The 20535-nt window shown below is 43.2% G+C and overlaps 2 protein-coding genes and 2 long non-coding RNA genes across 7 annotated transcripts in view; 3 read left to right on the top strand and 1 right to left on the bottom strand.

The window, feature by feature from the left end:
• The first annotated feature begins 23 nt into the window (after positions 1 to 23).
• rnf10 (ring finger protein 10) lies at positions 24 to 19048 on the top strand. The gene is made up of 17 exons (XM_060053079.1): positions 24 to 591; positions 1005 to 1189; positions 1281 to 1483; positions 1812 to 1902; positions 2113 to 2297; positions 2605 to 2741; positions 4246 to 4400; positions 8096 to 8221; positions 8464 to 8716; positions 9539 to 9672; positions 10776 to 10893; positions 10999 to 11100; positions 11222 to 11359; positions 14886 to 14977; positions 15604 to 15661; positions 17715 to 17882; positions 17985 to 19048. Exons 1-17 carry the CDS (start codon positions 435 to 437, stop codon positions 18056 to 18058), a joined length of 2376 nt encoding a protein of 791 aa, XP_059909062.1. The 5' UTR covers positions 24 to 434; the 3' UTR covers positions 18059 to 19048.
• Positions 15669 to 17569, top strand: LOC132458828 (uncharacterized). The gene is made up of 2 exons (XR_009525962.1): positions 15669 to 16752; positions 16932 to 17569. It is a non-coding gene; the product is annotated as an uncharacterized LOC132458828 (long non-coding RNA).
• On the bottom strand, positions 17170 to 20308 carry LOC132458829 (uncharacterized). Its single transcript, XR_009525963.1, has 2 exons — positions 20221 to 20308; positions 17170 to 17963 (listed from the first exon to the last, which is right to left on the bottom strand). It is a non-coding gene; the product is annotated as an uncharacterized LOC132458829 (long non-coding RNA).
• si:ch73-138n13.1 (coiled-coil domain-containing protein 88B) overlaps positions 19165 to 20535 on the top strand; it is a 29181-nt gene continuing 27810 nt past the window's right edge. For 3 of the 4 annotated variants that reach the window (XM_060053062.1, XM_060053061.1, XM_060053059.1), the window contains exon 1: positions 19165 to 19573. The gene's annotated coding sequence lies outside the window, so the exon portion shown is untranslated. The remainder of the gene's footprint in view (positions 19574 to 20535) is intronic. The other variant, XM_060053060.1, reaches the window with a different exon arrangement.

Below are 20535 nucleotides of genomic sequence, written 5' to 3'. Positions count from 1 at the left end.
CCAACTACATGTCCCACAATTCCAGCCGATTTCTACACCATCCGGGTCTCTTGGCTTCTTGTCTGGCGACTCGTCGCCATTAGTGCAAGCTCGCGACTGCCAACGTGTTTTTTTTTAAGGAAAACTTTGAATTCACACGTTTTCCTGATTTTGGAAAGCGTCCAAAACGCCTTGGTTGGGCATAACGTTATCCCAAACTACGAAGGATAAATTTTTCTGGGGTCTTGGCCCCGCGTCGTGCGCTTTCGTTCACCCCACCACCAGCTGCCGTAGCACTTGAGACGCCGCGATCGTGTCTCTTTTTTTTCTCTGCTTGATTTGTTGTTAATATGTCGCCGTGATGGGGTCTCCGTGTTGGAAAGAAACGCATAAGGGCCTTCGTTGCCTTACCCGCTCTCCCTACAGTCCGCTTTTTTTTAGTGTTTTCTCGTTTGATGCCAGAGAGCTCGGCGGCTCTCTGCCCGGAGCTCGGCCTAAGACCACCTCGCTTCACGGGGACCACCATGGAGAAGAACTCCAGCAGCAGCAGCAAGATTCCTCCTCGTTCGAGTTCTACGGGACCAGCGCCCGGCGAGTCTAAACCCAAAGCAGGTGAACATGCGTGTTGTATTACACTGACCACCACTGTACCAACTATGTATAGCCCATGTTATCAGCCGTGTCCATCTCGGGAGGCCCTCTCGGGCCTGGAAGTCACGTCGGCTCGTTTGTTTACAACGAACGCATGACGTATGCGTTGCTGTCAAGTCCTTTGCAACCCCAATTTGTGTTGTTTTGAATGACGGAATTTGAACTTTTTTTTGTTCTGTTTAATCGACTAATGCATGTATGATGTAATCATGTGAATTAATGAATGCATCAAATGGATTCATGATGAACCCAAACAACCCATTTATACCAGTTGGTGAGAGCCCCTTATCAAACGTTCTTTCCTTTCTTGGCTTCACATCTGCGTTCAAGTGCAGCTGTATGCGTATTCATACAGTACATGATGTTCCTTTCAGATGGAAAGAATAATGGAGGCTCCAAGCGTTACAATCGGAAGCGTGAGCCACCTGCGGCTAAAAGTGACGGCTTTGCAGGACCACGTCGCTCCAATTCACAGAAAAACAAGAATTTTGACAAGAGACCGTTCGAGAGAGGTGCAGGGAGACAATATGGCGCTACAAGTGGTGGACGACGGGATGAGGTAATGTATATATCAAAAACGGTTCATAAAAAATATTTGAATTTTCTCGTTTTGTAGTTAACTTCTCCCCGCTTCCTCTTTCGATCTCCAGGTAGCCGAGACGCGCCGGGCCGAGTTTAGCCCGGCTCAATATGCTGGACCTAAAAAGATAAGCTTGAACCACCTGCTCAACTTCACCTTTGAACCCCGTGGGGGTAATGGTGCTACAGGTGATGGCCACACAGGCTGGGGGCGCCGGAACAAGTGGGGCCACAAGCACAAGCCCTTCAACAAGGAGCTCTTCCTGCAGGCCAAGTAAGAAGGCTGTCCCTCACACCATGCATGGATCCGTTTGTTATAACTAGACATGTCACCATGTGTAAACATGAGCCAACTCGTAGAATGCTGGATTTTCCATCAGCATACTTAGATTCAAATTCTAGCTAGCACACAAGCTACGTGTTTTTGGGGCAATTTGGAGGACTCATTAAGATATCTTGGACGGTCACGATCATGGACACTTTCTATCAAATTTGGTTTAATTTGAACTAGAGGCACATATTCAAGGCTTTTTCAATGTTATCAATTACTTAATTAATTTGCAGGTTGATTTTTTTTAAAACACTCTTTTTCCTATCTCCAGTTGCCAGTTCTTGGTGACTGATGACCAGGACTACAAGGCTCATTTCACTGATCCAGACACTTTGGTGAACTGGGACTGTGTGCAGCAAGTGGTGAGTCTCCCTAACCTATTAGTCATGTGCCTGATCTAAAACGACAACCATAATTGGCCTACCCCCTGTTGCCATACTTAAGACAACGTTGTTGCAATGCAGACCACAATGAGCTGAAGGTACCGTTCAGTCCCATGAAATGTAGTTCCTGTGACTCAAGTTCCGCATGATTTGGGAAGAAACGTGTCTTAAGTAGTGTGGTTTCTGCAGCGTATCTACAGCCACGAGGTGCCCTCCTGCCCCATCTGCCTCTACCCGCCGGTGGCAGCGCACATCACCCGCTGCGGACACATCTTCTGCTGGCCCTGCATGCTCCACTACCTGTCCTTGGCAGACAAGAGCTGGGCCACATGTCCCATCTGCTATGAGGCGGTGAACCCCAGCGACCTCAAGAGGTGAGGAATCCTTTTTAAACCACTCGTTTTAACCATGCCTCTGACATATAACGCTGTTATCCTTGTGTGGAATTCAGATCATGCGTTGCTTTATCTTAACATTCCTTAATATATAATTGGAGAATGATATTTTTTGCTTTACACTGAGAATATGCATAAAAGCTCCATTCCTAAATGTCATATTTTACATTTATCATATGCCCTTTCTTATTTCAAATCGTTTTCAATTTCTTGTCATTCAAAAAACAATTTGAAAGCATATAAAAATAATTTATCAAATGCAATAAGATATCAATTTCTTTTTTAGTGTGGTTGCTATGGAGACGCGGCAGTATGTGGTTGGTGACCTCATCAGCATGCGCCTGATGCGGAGAGAGAAGGGTGCTCTGGTGGCGATGCCCAGCTCTCAGTGGGTGAAGGTGGAAGAACCCGTCCGCTTTGAGGGTGAGGGCCGGAAGCTAGGATGGTAGCATCCTAGTAACCGTGGGGATGCTAGGTGGACTACGGCTAGCATGATCCTTTCTAACATTTCAAAACAGGGATGTTGCGATGTAGACATTAATTGACATTGTCGTCTGATAAGAATTCTGAAATTGTTAAATGTTCGAACACATTATTTATTAGAAGAACGCTTCTAAAAGCAAAGTTATTTAAGAGCTGTGTGGAGGAAGTCAGTGGCTTTCAAATCCACTGTCGGTCCGATTCAGACTCGGTTGCTGCAGAGCTTCAATGTAAAGCATCTATTAAGTAATCAAATAATCGTTATTATGTCTGAAAAAAAAAAAGGATAATGCTGTCATCCCATGTTTGGCCAGGCCATTTTACTGAGGGATCAAATATATGTTTTTATTCAATAATTGGATGAAATGTGACCTCCCTCTGCCTGTGGTTCTTAAATATGTATCAGCCTTACAAATTACCGGTACATGAAAATATTTGTGCTCAGCACTATTAATAGTGATGAGGCATTTTTAATTTCAGCTAAATTAAGTGTAATGTTATGCTTATTGTATCACATTCTAAATGTTTAGTTGACACAGCAAATACAAGTTGGATAACTACTGTACAGCAACGTTCATCTAGCCTAATTTAATATAAAATATTTGGTCGCTGATAGCAGCAGGGACTGAGTATCGTAGGAGCTTATCGATACTCGGTCTTCAATAATTCAGTCCCGGGGCCCGTTTAATCCCGGGTTTCAGTTAGGGCCCGACCGATTCATCGGCCTGCCGATTTTAATCGGCCGATTATAGCCTTTTTGAAAATAAACTGCCAAAAAGACGCAGATTACAACCGATTATTATTATTTTTTTTTATAAATGTTATTGCGCTTAGTATCCTGCAGATTGCGCTCCTACTCGCCTTGCTAACTAACAACTTTAGCTGGAGTAAAAAAGAGGAGATTGAATTTTACCGTACAACATGAAAGCACGCTCGCTCAGGCAGCTGCGCGCTCACCTGACCAATGTACACAAGACGCGTTGTTTGAACATGTTGTGCCTGTTTTTCTTTAGGTCCCAGGCCATGTTAATTTGTTATACTGTAGACTCTTAACGGTGAGACCATACTGCTCAGCACGCACGTGTTAGTCACTGCTCACGAGCGCAGCACATTGGGAGTTAGTTATTTATTTTACATTTTACATTACTCATTTTTGACTGTAAATGTATTCTAAAACACTCAAAGGTTCTGCATTCAATTCACATATTCGGCAAAAGTGTTTAAAGTATATTTAAGGTATCAAAAACTACGTTTTATAGGCTTTTTTTTGTTTTGTTTTTAATCGGCCGATTAAATCGTAATCGTAATTTTTCTCTGAAAATAATCGGCATCGTTCGGCACTCAAAAATCAATATCGGTCGGGCCCTAGTTTCAGTACCCATCCCTACTCCTGTTACAGTTTTAAAAGGAGAGTGAATTAATGCATTTCCTGGTGTGTTTCCTCTAGACCCGGGTTTGAGTCAGTACTCAAAGCTGCTGCTGGCCTCTACAGCCCAGGTCCTGAGCCTGGTGGCCGAGGAGAAGGCAGCCCTCCAGCAGCAGCTCACCCAGGAGGGCGACGCCCAGTCCTTCTTCATCCAGATCGCCCTGGGCCAGCTGCAGGTGGGGAACGCTCTGCATATCGCCCACCTATTGAGGGGATTTGCTGTTGGTTTTATTTGTTTTCATGCTCAAAAGCCAACAATAAGCACTCTTATTATGATATATAAAGTATAAGTGGAACAACCTCCTTAAGCTTTCTTAAGGTGCTGGGCGATAAATCGAATTTCGGACTCGATTTCGATTTTAGCGTCAAACGATCACAAAACTAATATCGAGTTTTATATATATATATATATATATATATTAGAGCTGTCGGTTAAACGCGTTATTAACGCAAACCAATTTTAACGGCGTCAAAAAATTTATCGCACGATTAACGCAATTCTTTTATTTAAAAAACAAAGAAGCAGTAGCCTGACTGCTATGTTCAAATGACATTTGTTCAAAGCAGTCGTTTAATTGCACTATAGGCTCTTTTTTTGTATTGTCCTGTTTTGATCATTATATGCCAATATATATATATATATATTAGGGCTGTCACTTTTTATTCGAAGTTCGAATATTCGTTCGAAGGTGGGGTGAAAAGTTCGAATTCGAAGTGTAATTCTCCATTCGAACTGTAAAAATGCGCTATAAAGAAGAGAGCGGCGAGTGGCTTTTCCTCAATAAAGCGGCCCTCCTGGATCCCCGCTTCTCCCGGTTAGTCCACCTTTCCCCTGCACAGAAACATCTCGTGACTGAAAGCCTCTCACACGAGCTCATTGAAACGGAGACCGACACTGATCGCACACGACAGGGAGAAAAGTCCGCTGCTGCGCTGCGCTGGGCGCGATGGGCAGCCTGTAGCGGCTGCAGCTGCAGCGGTAACGGAGAGCTGCGAGACTACTTGTAATTTTCTTTACAAGTACAATAGAGCAGCATGCCGTGTTGGAGGTCGGCCTCACAGATTGTTCGTTTATATAGGCTGTGTGTGCCATGGACGACATGCGCTCCGCATATCGCGCTCCGAGCAGTTATTGTTAATGCGTAAAAGACAGCCGCACTTGTGTGTCGGAGCTTCCTCTTGTTGTGTTTACAAATGTGTTATCAAAGATGTGTTTTTATCCTGTGCTGTTATGAATTCAGTAGGTATACGTGATTTCCACAAGAAATAAAAAGAAACACGACAACAGTCGTTGTCGTGTTTCTTTTTTTTTTTTTTTTTATAGTTATATGGGGGGGGGGGGGGGGGGGGTCGAATGTATTCGAATGTATTCGAATTAATTATGGACATTCGAAATTCGTTCGAATTACATTTTTGGAAAAAGTGACAGCCCTAATATATATATATATATATATATATATATATATATATATATATATATATATATATATATATATATATATATATATATATATATATATTAGAGCTGTCAAGCGTACATACATACATATCTCTATCTCAGTGGCGGCTGGTGGTTTTTAAAGTGAGGGAGGAAGGACTGTGCGCTTGGTTGCCATTGGCCTGCTTGCATTGGTGTATGGTGGCATAAGAATGTGAGACTCGAGTTGTTTCAGGGTGTTTTGGTGAACTGAATGTTTATTTTCGGTTACAATTGTTTTAAGAAAAGAGTCAGACCAAAAGTGATGCCATTTAAAATGCATCATACTCTGAATCATTCACCCTTTCCACAATATCAAACAGAACGGCCAGAGTAACAAAATAGTAAAATAACGAGAACATTATTTCAAACAACCTGATCTATAGGCATGGTGACTATAGCAAGGAAAGTCGCATAGCAGCACCAACGTGAACTTGACACTCGTGGCGTTTGGTTGCCCAATCAAGATTTTTCACATCAGTGAAACCATGAACAGCCCATGTTGGAGATTTGCCATTATTCATTAGCAAATAGGGCCAGCAATACAGTCGATTGCTAGTAATGCTACCAGTAACTTAGTAAGCCATGAGTACCTAGCAAACCATGTAGCACCCACAACACTGACGTTGCCATTACTTTTGGTGATCTCGATTTTGCGAAGTGGTCGACCTTTTTCTTTGGTCACTAACTTAGCACTGTAACTCAATGTATGGAATGCTGTGTAATTAAACATGAAAAAATGTCCCGTTTCCATTGTACACTTTATTCGCAAATGTTAGAATCTCGTTATCCTTCAAATGATTTCACCTGCTTTGCGTGAGCGGCAATGAGGTCAGAGCGGGTTTGTTATCGACAGCGTTGCCAGATTGGGCAGATTTCCCGCCCGATGATATTTTTCCCAGCTTAACGTGGTTAAAAGTAGCCCAATTTGGTGGGAAATATGCCCAATCTGGCAACACTGGCCACCAGCCAGGGATCCTGCTTATTGGTTCATAGCGCAGCGCAAATAGATTTTCGCACGAATCAGACGGCTTAAGGTCACACCCACTCAGAGGAGGACTTTCCTCCTCTCTCCCATTGAAACCAGGCCCCCAGGATAGGCGCATACTTCCGCAATCCACCAGTGCTCAGAGGCCAAGCCTGGTATTGCAGCTGTTTAAGCTGGCTGTGGACGGGGGTCCGTCATTTCATGTGGCCCAGAAGTAGATATCGCCGTCCACTCCAATACAAGTGGGGAACAGGATTGTGTCTCCGCAAAAAATGTCTGGATATCAATCAAAGGCTCATAATTACCTTCATGCCATGTCCTAAAAAAATTTAAGTTTTTTCTTTCCTTAACGCCACCTCAAGCGTTTTATTAGCCGTTTTCTCGCTGGGGAAGAGGGGTGTGCAGCTGAAAGGAGTCGTAGTGAAGCAAATGGCATCCGAGAGGGCCTAGTTCAGTGCTCCGTTTTTTGGACTGGTTCATCTGCTGCTCAATAACTCTCACGGTCCTCTGCTTGCGATCATTGTGATTCATCATGTATTGATCCATTTATTCAAAAGATCCAAAGACAAAGAAGCGGTGCATTACGGTATCAGTTCTATATTTCTGCATCCGGTACGTCACGGACTAGGTCACGTGTCTTGGCCACATAACGCGGAAGCAAATCGCTCCTGTATGATGCCCTGCGCCACTGAGCAGTTTCCATAGGAATGAATGGGCGGCCATTTTCGGTCTGTGGTCCATCCTTTAATATGTCCATGATTGAAACCCATGTTATTCACCGGCCGCCAGTACTTTCGGGGAAATGAATGGGAGTCAACGGAGGCTGAGGGAGGACCTTCCTCCCTAAAGTAATTGTCAATAGGCGATAGGGGGTGCTAATGTCCCTTTACCCAGGGAAACGAACATTATATATTCAAAGGCATTAAAGTAGTCATATTTAAGGGCATTAATTCATTACAATGTTCTGGGCAAGCTACATTTTTTATTCTCAACAATGTTAAGGAGGATCTTCCTCCCTCTCCTCAATGGAGAAGCCTCTGATACATATATATATATATATTTTTTTTTTTATAATGTTTTATAGAAAGTGCAGAACCGCTGGTTACATATCTTTACATTATTTTAGATTTGATTTTTTTTATTTTTTACCATTTTGTGTAATTTTAAGTCTAAATTTCAAAGTTCTCAGTTACAAATTGTTTTTTTTGGAGAGACATGCTGAATAATTAATCATGTTTTAAAACTCAAAAATAATCGTTTGAATAATCGCGATTTCAATATTGACAAATAATCATGATTATGATTTTTCCCATAATCCAGCAGCCCTACTTTCATGTGATCAATGTTTTTTTAATTTGTGATCTGCGGGGCTGCCATTAAGGTTGTCTTGATTTCCTCTGGTTTAGGAGCGAGAAGAGGCGTTGCTGAAGAGTCAGGAGACTGCTGATGAAAGCCTTGATCTCTCATTCCTCAGTCTGGTGGAAGCAGTCCTTCCTGAGGAGGAGGTGTTCACCACCAGCAGCAGCACCAAGGTTAGTATTTCTCTCACAACTATTGTGATCTTTGGAGGAATCCAAATCAAGAACAAAAGTGATTGCTGCGGTGAAACTTTTGCATAGCTCTATTCATGTGTGCAGAACATTTGAAAACCTGTTTTTCTGGCAAATTTCCTCACATAAAAAATATAATAATTTATCAAAAAAGTTGAAATATGAATAACGTCAGGGTGCTAGTGCTGATCACTCAGAGCCTGTGTACCCTCTGGTCTGCCTAGATGGTGCTGCAATACACTTCGGCCTTCGATGACGAGGTGGCAGAGCTCCCAGAGGAAGCAGCGGATGAGGGTCCCCAGCCACCAGAGGGCATGGAGAGTCTGTTGGAAGAGGAGGTCGCGGAGGGGGCTACTGCAGATTCAGACCAGGAGCCACTGGAGGAGGAGGAGGAGGTGATCCCTGCTGACCACAGGGTCGAAGGCGGACATTCTAAGGGCCCCGTGGCACACGTGCCCTACTACTACTTCTACCAAGGTGATGCTCACAAGCCGTCTTTACGCGTCTCATAGGTGATATCGAGCTCAGTGCTCAAGCAAAGGTTGACCTGAAAATGGCCCAATAATGTTCTGGCAACATCAGGCATGACCCAAACTAAACCAATGCAGTTAACACCTGCAGTGGCAGTAGCAACGGCCACGGAACGGTATACAATGAAGCCAACAAATACATTGCATGCAAAATGTAACATTTCACATACCAATTTCCACTGTAATGCAGTTGCATGTTCGGCTGCACAGCTTGAATGAACTTGTATAACTAAATTGCTGAACAAATGAAAGTCTTGTGAAATGTAAACGAACTCCTGACAGCCCACCCGACAAAATTGGTTGCAGACCTATTGTCTTAAGGCATTGAGTGTTAATTTACTAGAGATCATTCTGATCTGGACTCTGAAACCTAAATAATCGGACACACCAATCTGGGAAACCGTACACCTACTATTATCATGTATTTGGGACTTGTATATCACCAAAACTCAGCCCATTATTTACACCAGGTATGAGAATCCTTCTCCAGTGTCCAGTTTGATATCGGATATTGTTCCCGCCAGATTATATGATACCATCATTTTATGGGACTCGCGTGTGAAAATGTTGTTTCAAACAAGAAAAAAATGTTTTCAGTGTTCCTCATGATGAAGTACATTCTGTTTGAACCACAGGGACAAACATCTTGATGTTGAGTCATGCTGATGAAACTACATTGGTCATTTTTAAAATAACCCTATTTTACCACTAGTGCCTCACAGTGCTCTGACGATTCCTTTCTCCTTCCTCCCCTGCCTGTTGGTTCAAGCCGAGGACTGCCAGCAGATGTTTCTGCACCCAGTGAACGTGCGCTGTCTCCTCCGCGAGTACGGCAGCCTGGAGGCCAGCCCCGACTCGATCACCGCCCGGGTGGTGGAGACCGAGGGGCACACCGTCACAGAGGTAACACACCAAATATAGTGCTGTTTAACCCTACATGCCCAGCGCACCGTCAGTCAACGGACGTGGGAAGGCGTGGCTGACGGATGGGGGAGTAGTCTTTGCAGAGGCATCCGTCAGCCAATCAAATCGCTTCGCCGGGTTCTTCCCGCTTCTTCCTGCTTGTTGCGAGGCAAGATGACCCGCTTTCCAGTATCGTCAGAGCCCGAGTCGCGTCACAGTGCTTAAATTTGCATACGCGATCTGATTGGATGACGGATCCGTCGCTGCCGAAAAAGTTGAACATTTTTCAACTTTTTGACTGAGCCGAAGGCTCCAATGGAACGGACGGATCCACAATGCATTGCGCGTCCGTCCCCATTCAAAGTCAATGGGGATCAGTCAACGGACGGAGGTAGTGGGCACGAGGCGTAAGTCCTTAACACACCTCCATCTGAACTGACTTCTAGCAAATGTTTTTGGATAACTATAGAGGGAAGATTATAATAATGTTACAATGATGAATAAGAATGGATGAATCCCTAAGTTTATCTTGATTGTTAATGTAAGTTAGGGCCCCGTCCACACAGGCAAAAACTATCTTTTCCCCTCCGTTTTCCTTTGATGCGTTTCAGGAATATCTCCGTAAAGACGGACTCATTGCGAAAACGCATCGAGCTGTAGAAACGCTTTAGTACATATTGAAGGCGCTGGTTCTCAACAAAAAAATATGGAGCGCATCAAGACTGCGCGCAGTCCAGCCTGCGCGCTGTATACAAACATTCAGTCGAGGAGGAGGTCAAACCTTTTAAATTGAGCAGAAATACTCTTTATTGTTCAGTTAGTAATTACATTTACCAAGGGGCTGTATTTAAAGCCTCAAATAAGAAATTCAACGTAACTCTAACTTCTCCCAGGTGGTGGGGGGGCGATGACATCATCGTTTGCGTTTCAGGCGTCCACACGAATCCTGACACAAAACCGCATATTTTAATCCACCCTGGGACCCGGTTTCAGAAAAGTGTGTTTTCTGGACGGTCGGCCCAAACGCACAAGATTTATGCGGTTTCACCAAAAACTCGGCTTTGTGTGGAGCCCTTCTTAAAGGTCCGATCCGTTGTTTGCAGGAGGTGCGGCGGCGTCACCGTTACCTGGCTCACCTGCCCCTCACCTGTGAGTTCAGCATCTGTGAGCTGGCCCTGCAGCCCCCCATCCTCTCCAAGGAAACCATGGACACGTTTGCCGGTCAGTAGGCTTAACACAAATCGTTCACGAGGAGATCTGTACACCCAAAGTGCTGCTTTTAAGAGCTTGGTTGGCCTTCTTACACCAACTTGTTGTTGTTGTTAGACGACCTGGAGAAGAGGAAGCATCTCCGGCAGAAGAAGGCAAGAGATGAGAAGCGTCGGGAGCGACGCATCGAGTTGGAGGAGAACCAGAAGCAGGGCAAATGTAAACACCAGCTGCTTCTCTGACGCATTCTGTTCATGATTCGGGACGGGCGGGGAAATGTTTTGCATCGGAGATGTGTTGCGGCCGGGGCGTCCTGTACTCACCCTCCGAACCCCTGCAGACCCAGAGGTGCACATTGGGTTGGAGAACCTGCAGCAGTTCCCGGCGTTCGGCTCCCCTCCTCAGAACAGCAGTCCCATGGGCCAGCTGGACTTCATGCTGTCCCCGCCGTCGCCTCTGCGCTGCACTCCTGAATCTGGTGAGAGCTACACTCCCAACGTTCAACACATGCAGGCCATATCATGGTTATATGTAATGAGCCAAGATACTGGTGATGTGTAATGAGTCCATGTACTGGTTATTGTAATGAGTAGGGGTGTAACGGTACACAAAAGTCACGGTTCGGTACGGTACGGTTCATAGTTAAGGGGAAAATTTAAAAAAACTGCTTGTTTGTCAACAACGGAGAATGGCCGTAGATCAGCAGCAATGAAAACACCAATGAACTTGGTTATGGCATTTGCATTTCTGAATTCCAAGACAGGGGTTGTTGACCTAGTGTCGTGAGCTGGGTTTGCACAGCTCGTTTACTTTTCAAGGCAACGGTGATAGTAACACCTGGATGGTGCCTTTTCAAATGCGTTTGCTAGGGATGTGCATTTCTGGCAAAAATACTATTCGATATTCGCTGAGAAGTATTCAAATAATATTCGAAAATTGTTCAATCAAGAACCCCCCACGCACGCAAGCACCTCGGATACACGCACACACAATGACACAGGGAGAGGCTTTTAAGATTTGTAGGAAATCAATCTGTTTAGTTCAACAACTGTGCAACATTCAACATCAAAATTATTTCAGCGTGGGCTGATTAACGTCGCTATTTATTTTACTGAACACAGCCTGCATGACGGTGAACTAGACGCGTCAAAAGAATAACTTCACACGATGTGTGATTTTACAATTTATTTATTACCAGCATTCTTAGTGTTGGTCAGCAGAGAAATGGTCCTCCAAAGACGTTGACGTCGCTTAGCAACCGAGGACAGTGGGGTTGATAAGTTACTCGACTACATGCGTGATGCGACAGAAAAAAAAAATGGAAAAATCCACTTTCCTTGACAGCGGTCATTATATGCTTAGCAACGGTGAATTATCAAACAATTATACACCACAGGAAGTTGTGAAGGCCCATCCAAGTGAACGGAGCGTTCAACAGCATTGAGAAGAGCAGTGTAATAAATAACGATAGTCACATTCATTATTCGATATTCTACGTGACTCTGACTATTCGACGATCGTCCATCCCTAGCGTGTGCATGTAAAAGTGCTGTACGTAGAAACGGAGAGCCCTCTCCGTAGCCGGAGTGCGCATCCAATATTATTTAACTATCCGTCGACGCCATGGACCTATTGGTCGACGCAACGGAGACGGCAAGGGCTGTGATTGGTCCTCAAATCATTTACGGAATCACTTCTCCGGTTTGACTTTGCGCCTTAATTACTTTGCACATTGTTTCCTTTGCACCTTAAGGACCAATGATACATCAAATAAGATTTGAAAAGCTTTGGAAGTTTATTTACAACACTGCTTACATGGTTTGTAGTCGACATATAAGATGGATCGGGCGGCGAATTGCATTGCGTATCCGACATCCCGACGGAGAGCTGCTGAGGGGTCTCCGTAGTTACGGGGTTGGATTACAGAGTCGGAGTAGCATACTTTGGCTAAACGGTCCGGTTGGAGCTCCCACTTCAAGTTTTAAATTCCGCATCGCAAAACAAGCCTTTACATTCGCCATATTAACGCTATGTACGCCACATTAACGCACCGCAGTACACCTCTGTAACCGCACTGAAGTGCCTGTACCGTGACGGTTCGGTACAAATACGTGTACCGTTACACCCCTAGTAATGAGTCCATGTACTGATTAGATGCAATGAGTCTGTATACTGGTTAAATGTAATGAGTCCATGTACTGGTTACTGTAATGAGTCCATGTACTGGTTACTGTAATGAGTCCATGTACTGGTTACTGTAATGAGTCCATGTACTGGTTACTGTAATGAGTCCATGTACTGGTTACTGTAATGAGTCCATGTACTGGTTAATGTAATGAGCCCATGTACTGGTTACTGTAATGAGTCCATGTACTGGTTACTGTAATGAGTCCATGTACTGGTTACTGTAATGAGTCCATGTACTGGTTACTGTAATGAGTCCATGTACTGGTTACTGTAATGAGTCCATGTACTGGTTACTGTAATGAGTCCATGTACTGGTTACTGTAATGAGTCCATGTACTGGTTACTGTAATGAGTCCATGTACTGGTTACTGTAATGAGTCCATGTACTGGTTAATGTAATGAGTCCATGTACTGGTTACTGTAATGAGTCCATGTACTGGTTACTGTAATGAGTCCATGTACTGGTTAATGTAATGAGTCCATGTACTGGTTACTGTAATGAGTCCATGTACTGGTTACTGTAATGAGCCCATGTACTGGTTACTGTAATGAGTCCATGTACTGGTTACTGTAATGAGTCCATGTACTGGTTACTGTAATGAGTCCATGTACTGGTTAATGTAATGAGCCCATGTACTGGTTAATGTAATGAGTCCATGTACTGGTTACTGTAATGAGTCCATGTACTGGTTAATGTAATGAGTCCATGTACTGGTTAATGTAATGAGTCCATGTACTGGTTAATGTAATGAGTCCATGTACTGGTTACTGTAATGAGTCCATGTACTGGTTACTTTAATGAGTCCATGTACTGGTTAATGTAATGAGTCCATGTACTGGTTAATGTAATGAGTCCATGTACTGGTTAATGTAATGAGTCCATATGATGGTTACATGGGATAGTTTTTTTACTTAATGATCAGTTATTTTGACATCCCAACTCCCCACAATATTCTGGAACTTTGCTGTTGAAAGTTAATTATGTTTACAAAGTGATCTGTCGTTGAATCATCCATATTCCCACCTGGAAAAACTCACAATCGCGATGTGTAACATTACAACCAGGTGATATCTTAAGATGACCTCGAGATATCTCTAGTCAGTGCTGACCAATGTGATTTCAATAATGATTGTATCACAACCTGATATATTCTACATATTAGAACGGCTGTACCTCTTTGTTTACAAGAATGGTACAATGGATAGTCCCATACCCTGCCCTCTCACACCACCAACCGAGCTACACTCGTTAGCATCACACCGTCGCACAACAAATGAAGTTGGACGGAACACTGTTATTGATTTATTTGAATTCTGAGAGTCTTAAAGGCACCCAGTGCAACTTTCGAGGCTTAAAAATAAACATTAAATTTCTAGTCTTTTTTACACGTAGTAAGTTTCAATAACTCCATACCATTACATACCGACATTTAAGCAGCAAAGATGAGACGTCGTTGTGTGGTGAGAACTGATACAAAATCGATAACAACAACAATGCCGCCATTTTCTTTATTTTTTGTAACCTACAATAAATAAAGCAGGCTTCCAGTCAATGGAAAAATGGCTTCTCCCCACCGGCGATTGTTGTTGTTTACGATTTTCTATCAGTTCTCACCACACAACGACGTCTCATCTTTGCTCCTTGAATGTCGATATGTAATGGTATGGAGTTATTGAAACTTACTACGTGTAAAAAAGACTAGAAATTGAATGTTTATTTTTCATTGAATGTTTACATAAAGTTGCACTGGGTGCCTTTAACTGGGAAAAGCTCAATCTTACTCAATTTGACCTTCATTTACTTTGTGTGTTTACAGATGGAATAATGTTCCCTTGTCTGAGTGGGCAAAGCGCTTCATCCACAATGGGAAGTGTGGAGGACGACTCTCACTGCCTGTCCTTTGCACAGGTACGTGCTGCTATGATGAAAATATTAAAGTATATAAAGGGCAGGCCGAAAATGTTTGAATCGCCGGATTATCCTTTGTTAGTTTTATATTTGGACAGGTGGAACGCATTGTATATTGGCAAAGAAGGAGTGGTTTTTCCTACGCCAATATTAAAGGCAGCGTGCAGCTCTCTGCCTCCTTCAAAATATTACTTTTAAAACGTGTTTGACAGCAAATATTTTGATTTTTCGGCACTCCATAGGTGTAGTTAAGGTTGGATTGTGATATATCCACGATAAAATAATATTGTTAAACAGACCTCTACCTTGTTCGAATTCGAGCTGAAACACAGGGTTCACTTGTGCTTAAACTAATACATTTTTCAGCAAATTAAAGGAAAATGATCATTTGATGACATCTTTCTACTGTGGTCTCTGCCAGCTCCATGGCATTCATGCACGGAAAGATAAAATGTGAAGGCAGATATTTCCGTCATTAATGTTTTAACTATTCAAATATGAAATATTGAAAACCAGTAGATTCTCGGAAGCTTGAAATGATGTATCCGGACCAGCGCTATATAGTGTGTATATATATATATATATATATATATAATCTACAACTCCTCTCTCTGGCTGGTCTTTAGATGCTTCGAGATGGAAAGGCCAGAGCTGACGCTGGGACGAAGATGGGGCTTAAGAAAGGTTGTGTGTGTGTGTGTGTGTGTGTTGATAATAGCTTGGCTATAAATATACATCACTTATAGGTTACAATATACATCACAAGTCAGGTTAATGTGTTGCTCAAGTTCTGCTATCATTGCTCTCTCAATCTCACCAATGCAGGCAAATGAGCCACCGTTCGCAAAAAATTGCTCACTTCACAATCAATCTGCAACCCTGTCTTTCTTAATAGCCTGAAGCTAGGTATAGCCAAATTAATTCAAGGTCTTAAGAAAACTGACTTGTCATTATTGTGATGTCATAAATAACTAGTTAATTTCGGCCGGTCAGCATAAAACCCAAGTTGGTTATGTTTAACCCCAGGTAATCTTGTAATGTCTTGGCCGTTTCACCAAGACATGCACAATGTTCAAACCAACTCATTTGTTTTGTGGTATTTTAAGTTCTCCCATACTTTGGAAGACAGGTCTTTGGAAAAGTTGACACTGAAGATCGCCTTAACTGTCATTCACAGACCATGAGTGACTTTTTGTGTTGTTAAAGTGACCCATTATGTAAAGTGAAATTTTTTATTTGTATTTATCGTCGTAATATGTCTTTGTAACAATGTGCAATGCTACACAACACCTGGGTGGCTTTTACTGGGCTCATCTAGACAAAGACGCTGGGTGGTGGTGTTGGAAGCTGGGTTATTTTAAGGTTTGCAGATCATTACCCGTGGCTGGTTTAACCCGTGCACATTGATTGCTCAATGTACTACAGTTGTGATGGCTCACCCAGCCCCAGAGTCCAATCAGAATCAGGCAAGGAGTGGCTGCTTAAACCAGTCATCATCCACACACACTCCAGTCTTATTTTTTATCTTCAACATGGTAATCTATGCCAGTTTATCACTGTTACTGAAATAAGATTAAGTTAAACAAGAGTATTCACAATCCATGGTGCTATAAAGATTCTGGTTCATGTTTTGCAAGTCACAGTATAACACACAAATTTTGTCTAAGATATACGTGATTGACAGGCTAGATGGATTCACCGGAACAATCAGAAGGGATGCCCTGATAAGCCTGAAATTGGAGCAGTATGAAACGTCATTGTCTTATAAAGCACATGTAAGAGAGATCTTGCCCATGGGACATACCGGTACTAATTGGCCTGCTTCCATTGCGTTAGGCTAACATTAGCTATTAATCATGAATAAGAGAAAATAATATTATTATATTTGGTCTAATTAGTGATCTACATATAAAGACTTAGAAGGGGGAACACATCTGCAGTGGTAAAATAATAGGAATAAGAAACTAAAGTCTCTAACGCGGGTTGGTTGTGTTAACTATATTCATGCTCAGTGATATGTGGTCTTATCTGGGAACGAATGGGACAATCCGCGGTCCAAGTCTATCGGTTTTATCTGAAAACTGAAGCCGAGTGGTTGGTGTGAGAGTGGGGCATAAAGAGAGGCAACAGCCGGCCCAGTCCCAGCAGTTAACCTGCTAGACCCCCGGTGAGTTGGGATTGCTGAGTCGGTCTCCGTTCAGGATAGCTTTATTGCCGTATCTGTGTGCTTTAAGGACATGACCATACACAAATCAATACCAGCAGGGATTGCCTCACTTGCGCTGGTGAAAATGATTCTCTTGCGGTATACCGTACTACAGTTGTCCTGGAAGCCTAACCCTTATTGAAGAAAGTGGGATTTACGATTTGGCAGAGAAAACCACTTTGGATGCGGGTGTAAGCCATATGACTAACTGATAGATGTGCACTGTAGCAGAACTGTCTCTATAGAGGCAGAGGGTGCAGATATTTTATCATTCATGATCTGAAATCTTCATATCGCACACCCCTAGTGAAAACAAGATAATTAACAAGTTAATTATGCCAGCTCTAGACAAAAACAAGTTGGCTGTGACAAGAGAACAAGTTATTTTCTGGTTGTGTCAAAAATATAACACCATGGTAACTTTCTGCTCCTGTATTCAGTCACTCACTGCAGGTTTCAACGTAGGGCTTCAGTATCACTGACCGATATCAATCCCAGGGAGCAGCAAGTGAATGTCTTTTCTTTTGTCAGACATGCAGCTGGCTCTGCCGGTGCCTGACAGCGAGGGTGAGAGCGACGCATCCGACCGCGTTCCCGTTCCCAGCTTCCAGAACTCCTTTAGCCAGGCCTTCGAGGAGGCCCTGCAACAGATGGACCGCGGGCCAGACGGCGCCGCCGCGCAGCCTGTCGTCATCCTTGGTGAGTGTTCGCTTTAATCAGGGTTCTCTAATCCAGTTGAAGTGAGGGTCGATCCACCGATGCTGGGAATGCGCTCATTATCTGTGCTTTTGTGTTTTCCAGATGACAAGGGAGGAAAAAAGAAGAAGAAAAAGCAGAAGATTCTGTTTAGCACATCCTTGGTCCACACAAAGTAGAGAACACTGACGTGTTCCACGAATGCTCATCTCCGATTTACACTGATCGCCTCTCCCCCAGATCTTTTTTGTCCTTTTCTCACTGTCCTGGCTGCTCTCCGACTGTCTGGATTTCATGCAATTATTTTGGAGGGTGGTCTTTCTCAGTATTTTTTAGTACACATGATAATGTTAAGGATTTGCAGTGACACTTGTGTCAGAGAAAGGAACCATTTTTTATGCCAACATTTCCCAAGGTTCACGTTGGAACAATTAGCAGGCTTAACATGTGCCGTCTGTGTGCTAAAAGTTAATAATTAGTTGACCGCTGCAGATGGCCCCAATGCATTAGAAGTGAATGCTAATTGCTGCCCGGTTAAATTTAGGTAACCCCCAACATGACGACCGAGATTTAGAGTGATCTGGATACGAATGTATGGGGGTGTTCATATAATGGAGGAGCAGTCAGCCCGCTGCATACTCTGTCTACATGTCATAAGCTTACAGAGAAACTCATCAAATGAGGAAAAAAAAGAAGTTAAATCTTTCCTGTAGTGTTTATTTAGATTAAATCTACTTCAACACATCATGGCCCTCAAAGACAGTCATTTGGTGGGGATGGGTAATTGAAACGGAGGCCAAAGCTTAAGGATACATTTTGGTCCAATGCCATTGTTTAAAATCCAACAAGCGGCGTTCAGTGAAACGGGGTTTCTTTTCTTGATTTGTTATAGGAAGGACAAAGACAACTTGTCTTAGTTTCTCTTTTTTTTTTTTTATATATAATCTTCCCTATCATTGGTACATTTTAATGTTTGGCCTACATGGATTCAGTTTTGCCCATTTGCTAAGCTATACGATTGACATTAAGTGATTGTCAGAAGGGAGATGTCACAGAGAAGGTGTTTTATTTTTGAGGGATCTTTTATTCATGCCTAATTTGGAGCAGGTTATATGCTAGTAGACCACTAGCCGGTTTGATTGAATAAAGTATTATGCAAAATCAAAGAATGTTATCTTATTTGAACACCCAAAGCTGACGTGTGTAAGACCCATTCTGTATTAATTACGGTTCTCCACATGAGGGCGTACCAGACCAACAATGGGCCCCTGGTTTACCAACTGAAGGCAGACCACGTTACTGTAAATTAAAAATCAGTAAAAAAAAAAAAAGATATATTAGAAGCACGTAGGCCTACCTGTGCAATATATATTATTTCTTAATTAGCTTAAAACTTTTGTTCACAACGAGATAGCTAACGTTGCTACGCTAGACGGTCCAACCGATCCCTAGATCCCATCGATGTCGTAGTAGAGTTGCAGGCTGTGCAGAAAGGTGGCTTACGCTCAAGCTCTGCTCCCACCCCGTCCACTGCAACCCGACACGGGACGGGACCAGGTCGGCTAGCTCAATTAGCCAAGTTAGCCCTTCTAGTGCCTCGGGAGAATCAAACCAGCACACGTCTCAACCGGACCTTTACATCGCGGCGCTAGAGCTCCCGAGGATCGAAGAGACAGCGGTCTGTGTGCGTGTCGGTGAGTTGTCTCTCAAATGGGGGGAAAACGATCCGAGACGTTTTGTCCAATTTACGGGACCCATGTCCAGCGTCCCTCGTTAGCTCCTGCTCGCTAGCACACAAGCTGTTGATTATTGTTTGTTGTTTTACTCAAATGGATATATTGGTTGTGGTTGCTTGTCAACTTGGCGAGCAGAGTTGTCCAAAACACTTGGTCTGTGTCTGTCAATGCTTGTGTTCCCTTGAGCCTGGCACTAATAAGGAAGAGGCATTTGAACACTTGTTGCGATCTACCGTCAGTCGTTTAGCTGAAGTCCAACCTGACAAACTATAAGCACCTGTAGAACCTGTTCTGCGTTTAATCTGGTTTAAGATTGACGACGTTTTCGGATGAATACATTTTAATGTATATCTCTATGGACTTCATCTGCTGAACTGGTTCAACCAGTTATCGACCACTTCCCTCTGATGTAAACAATCTATATCCAGAACGCAACACACCGGATATACGCTGGCTGTTTGTTGTCCTAAAGGTAAACCAAGAGTGATGCTGGAAAAGTTCCTTCTGGAACTGCGATGGTCATCTCTAGGCACCGATATCAAAGTCGCTCATCGTCACGATTAACGTGTGAACTACATGTTATGAACGCATAGATCATAACCTACCCTCTTATATGAAGTTATACCCTCATCGGGAAAGTCTCTTCCGTACCTAACATGCTGGTGAGTACGGATGGCTGAACGGTGGCATGGCTTCAGCAAGAAGGAAGAGGAAATTGGATCAAATAGATGTGTACAAGTCAGAATTTTGACATTTGTACCAGCCCAGTCATAACACCTGTTATTTGAGAGCGATGAAAGGCTACTGTTCAGTTAGTATTTTGCAATGCTTAAGTGTTTAATCCACAGAGAGATATCAATATTTGTGAACATCTGTGTTAAGGTAAACGTTGTTGTGTTTTGGCTGAATCATGAGATCAT

Source organism: Gadus macrocephalus, chromosome 6 (assembly GCF_031168955.1).
Source record: "Gadus macrocephalus chromosome 6, ASM3116895v1".
NCBI classification, from domain to species: Eukaryota; Metazoa; Chordata; class Actinopteri; order Gadiformes; family Gadidae; genus Gadus; species Gadus macrocephalus.
The sequence above is the reverse complement of the archived record's forward strand: the minus strand, read 5'-3'. Positions and strand labels throughout refer to the sequence as shown.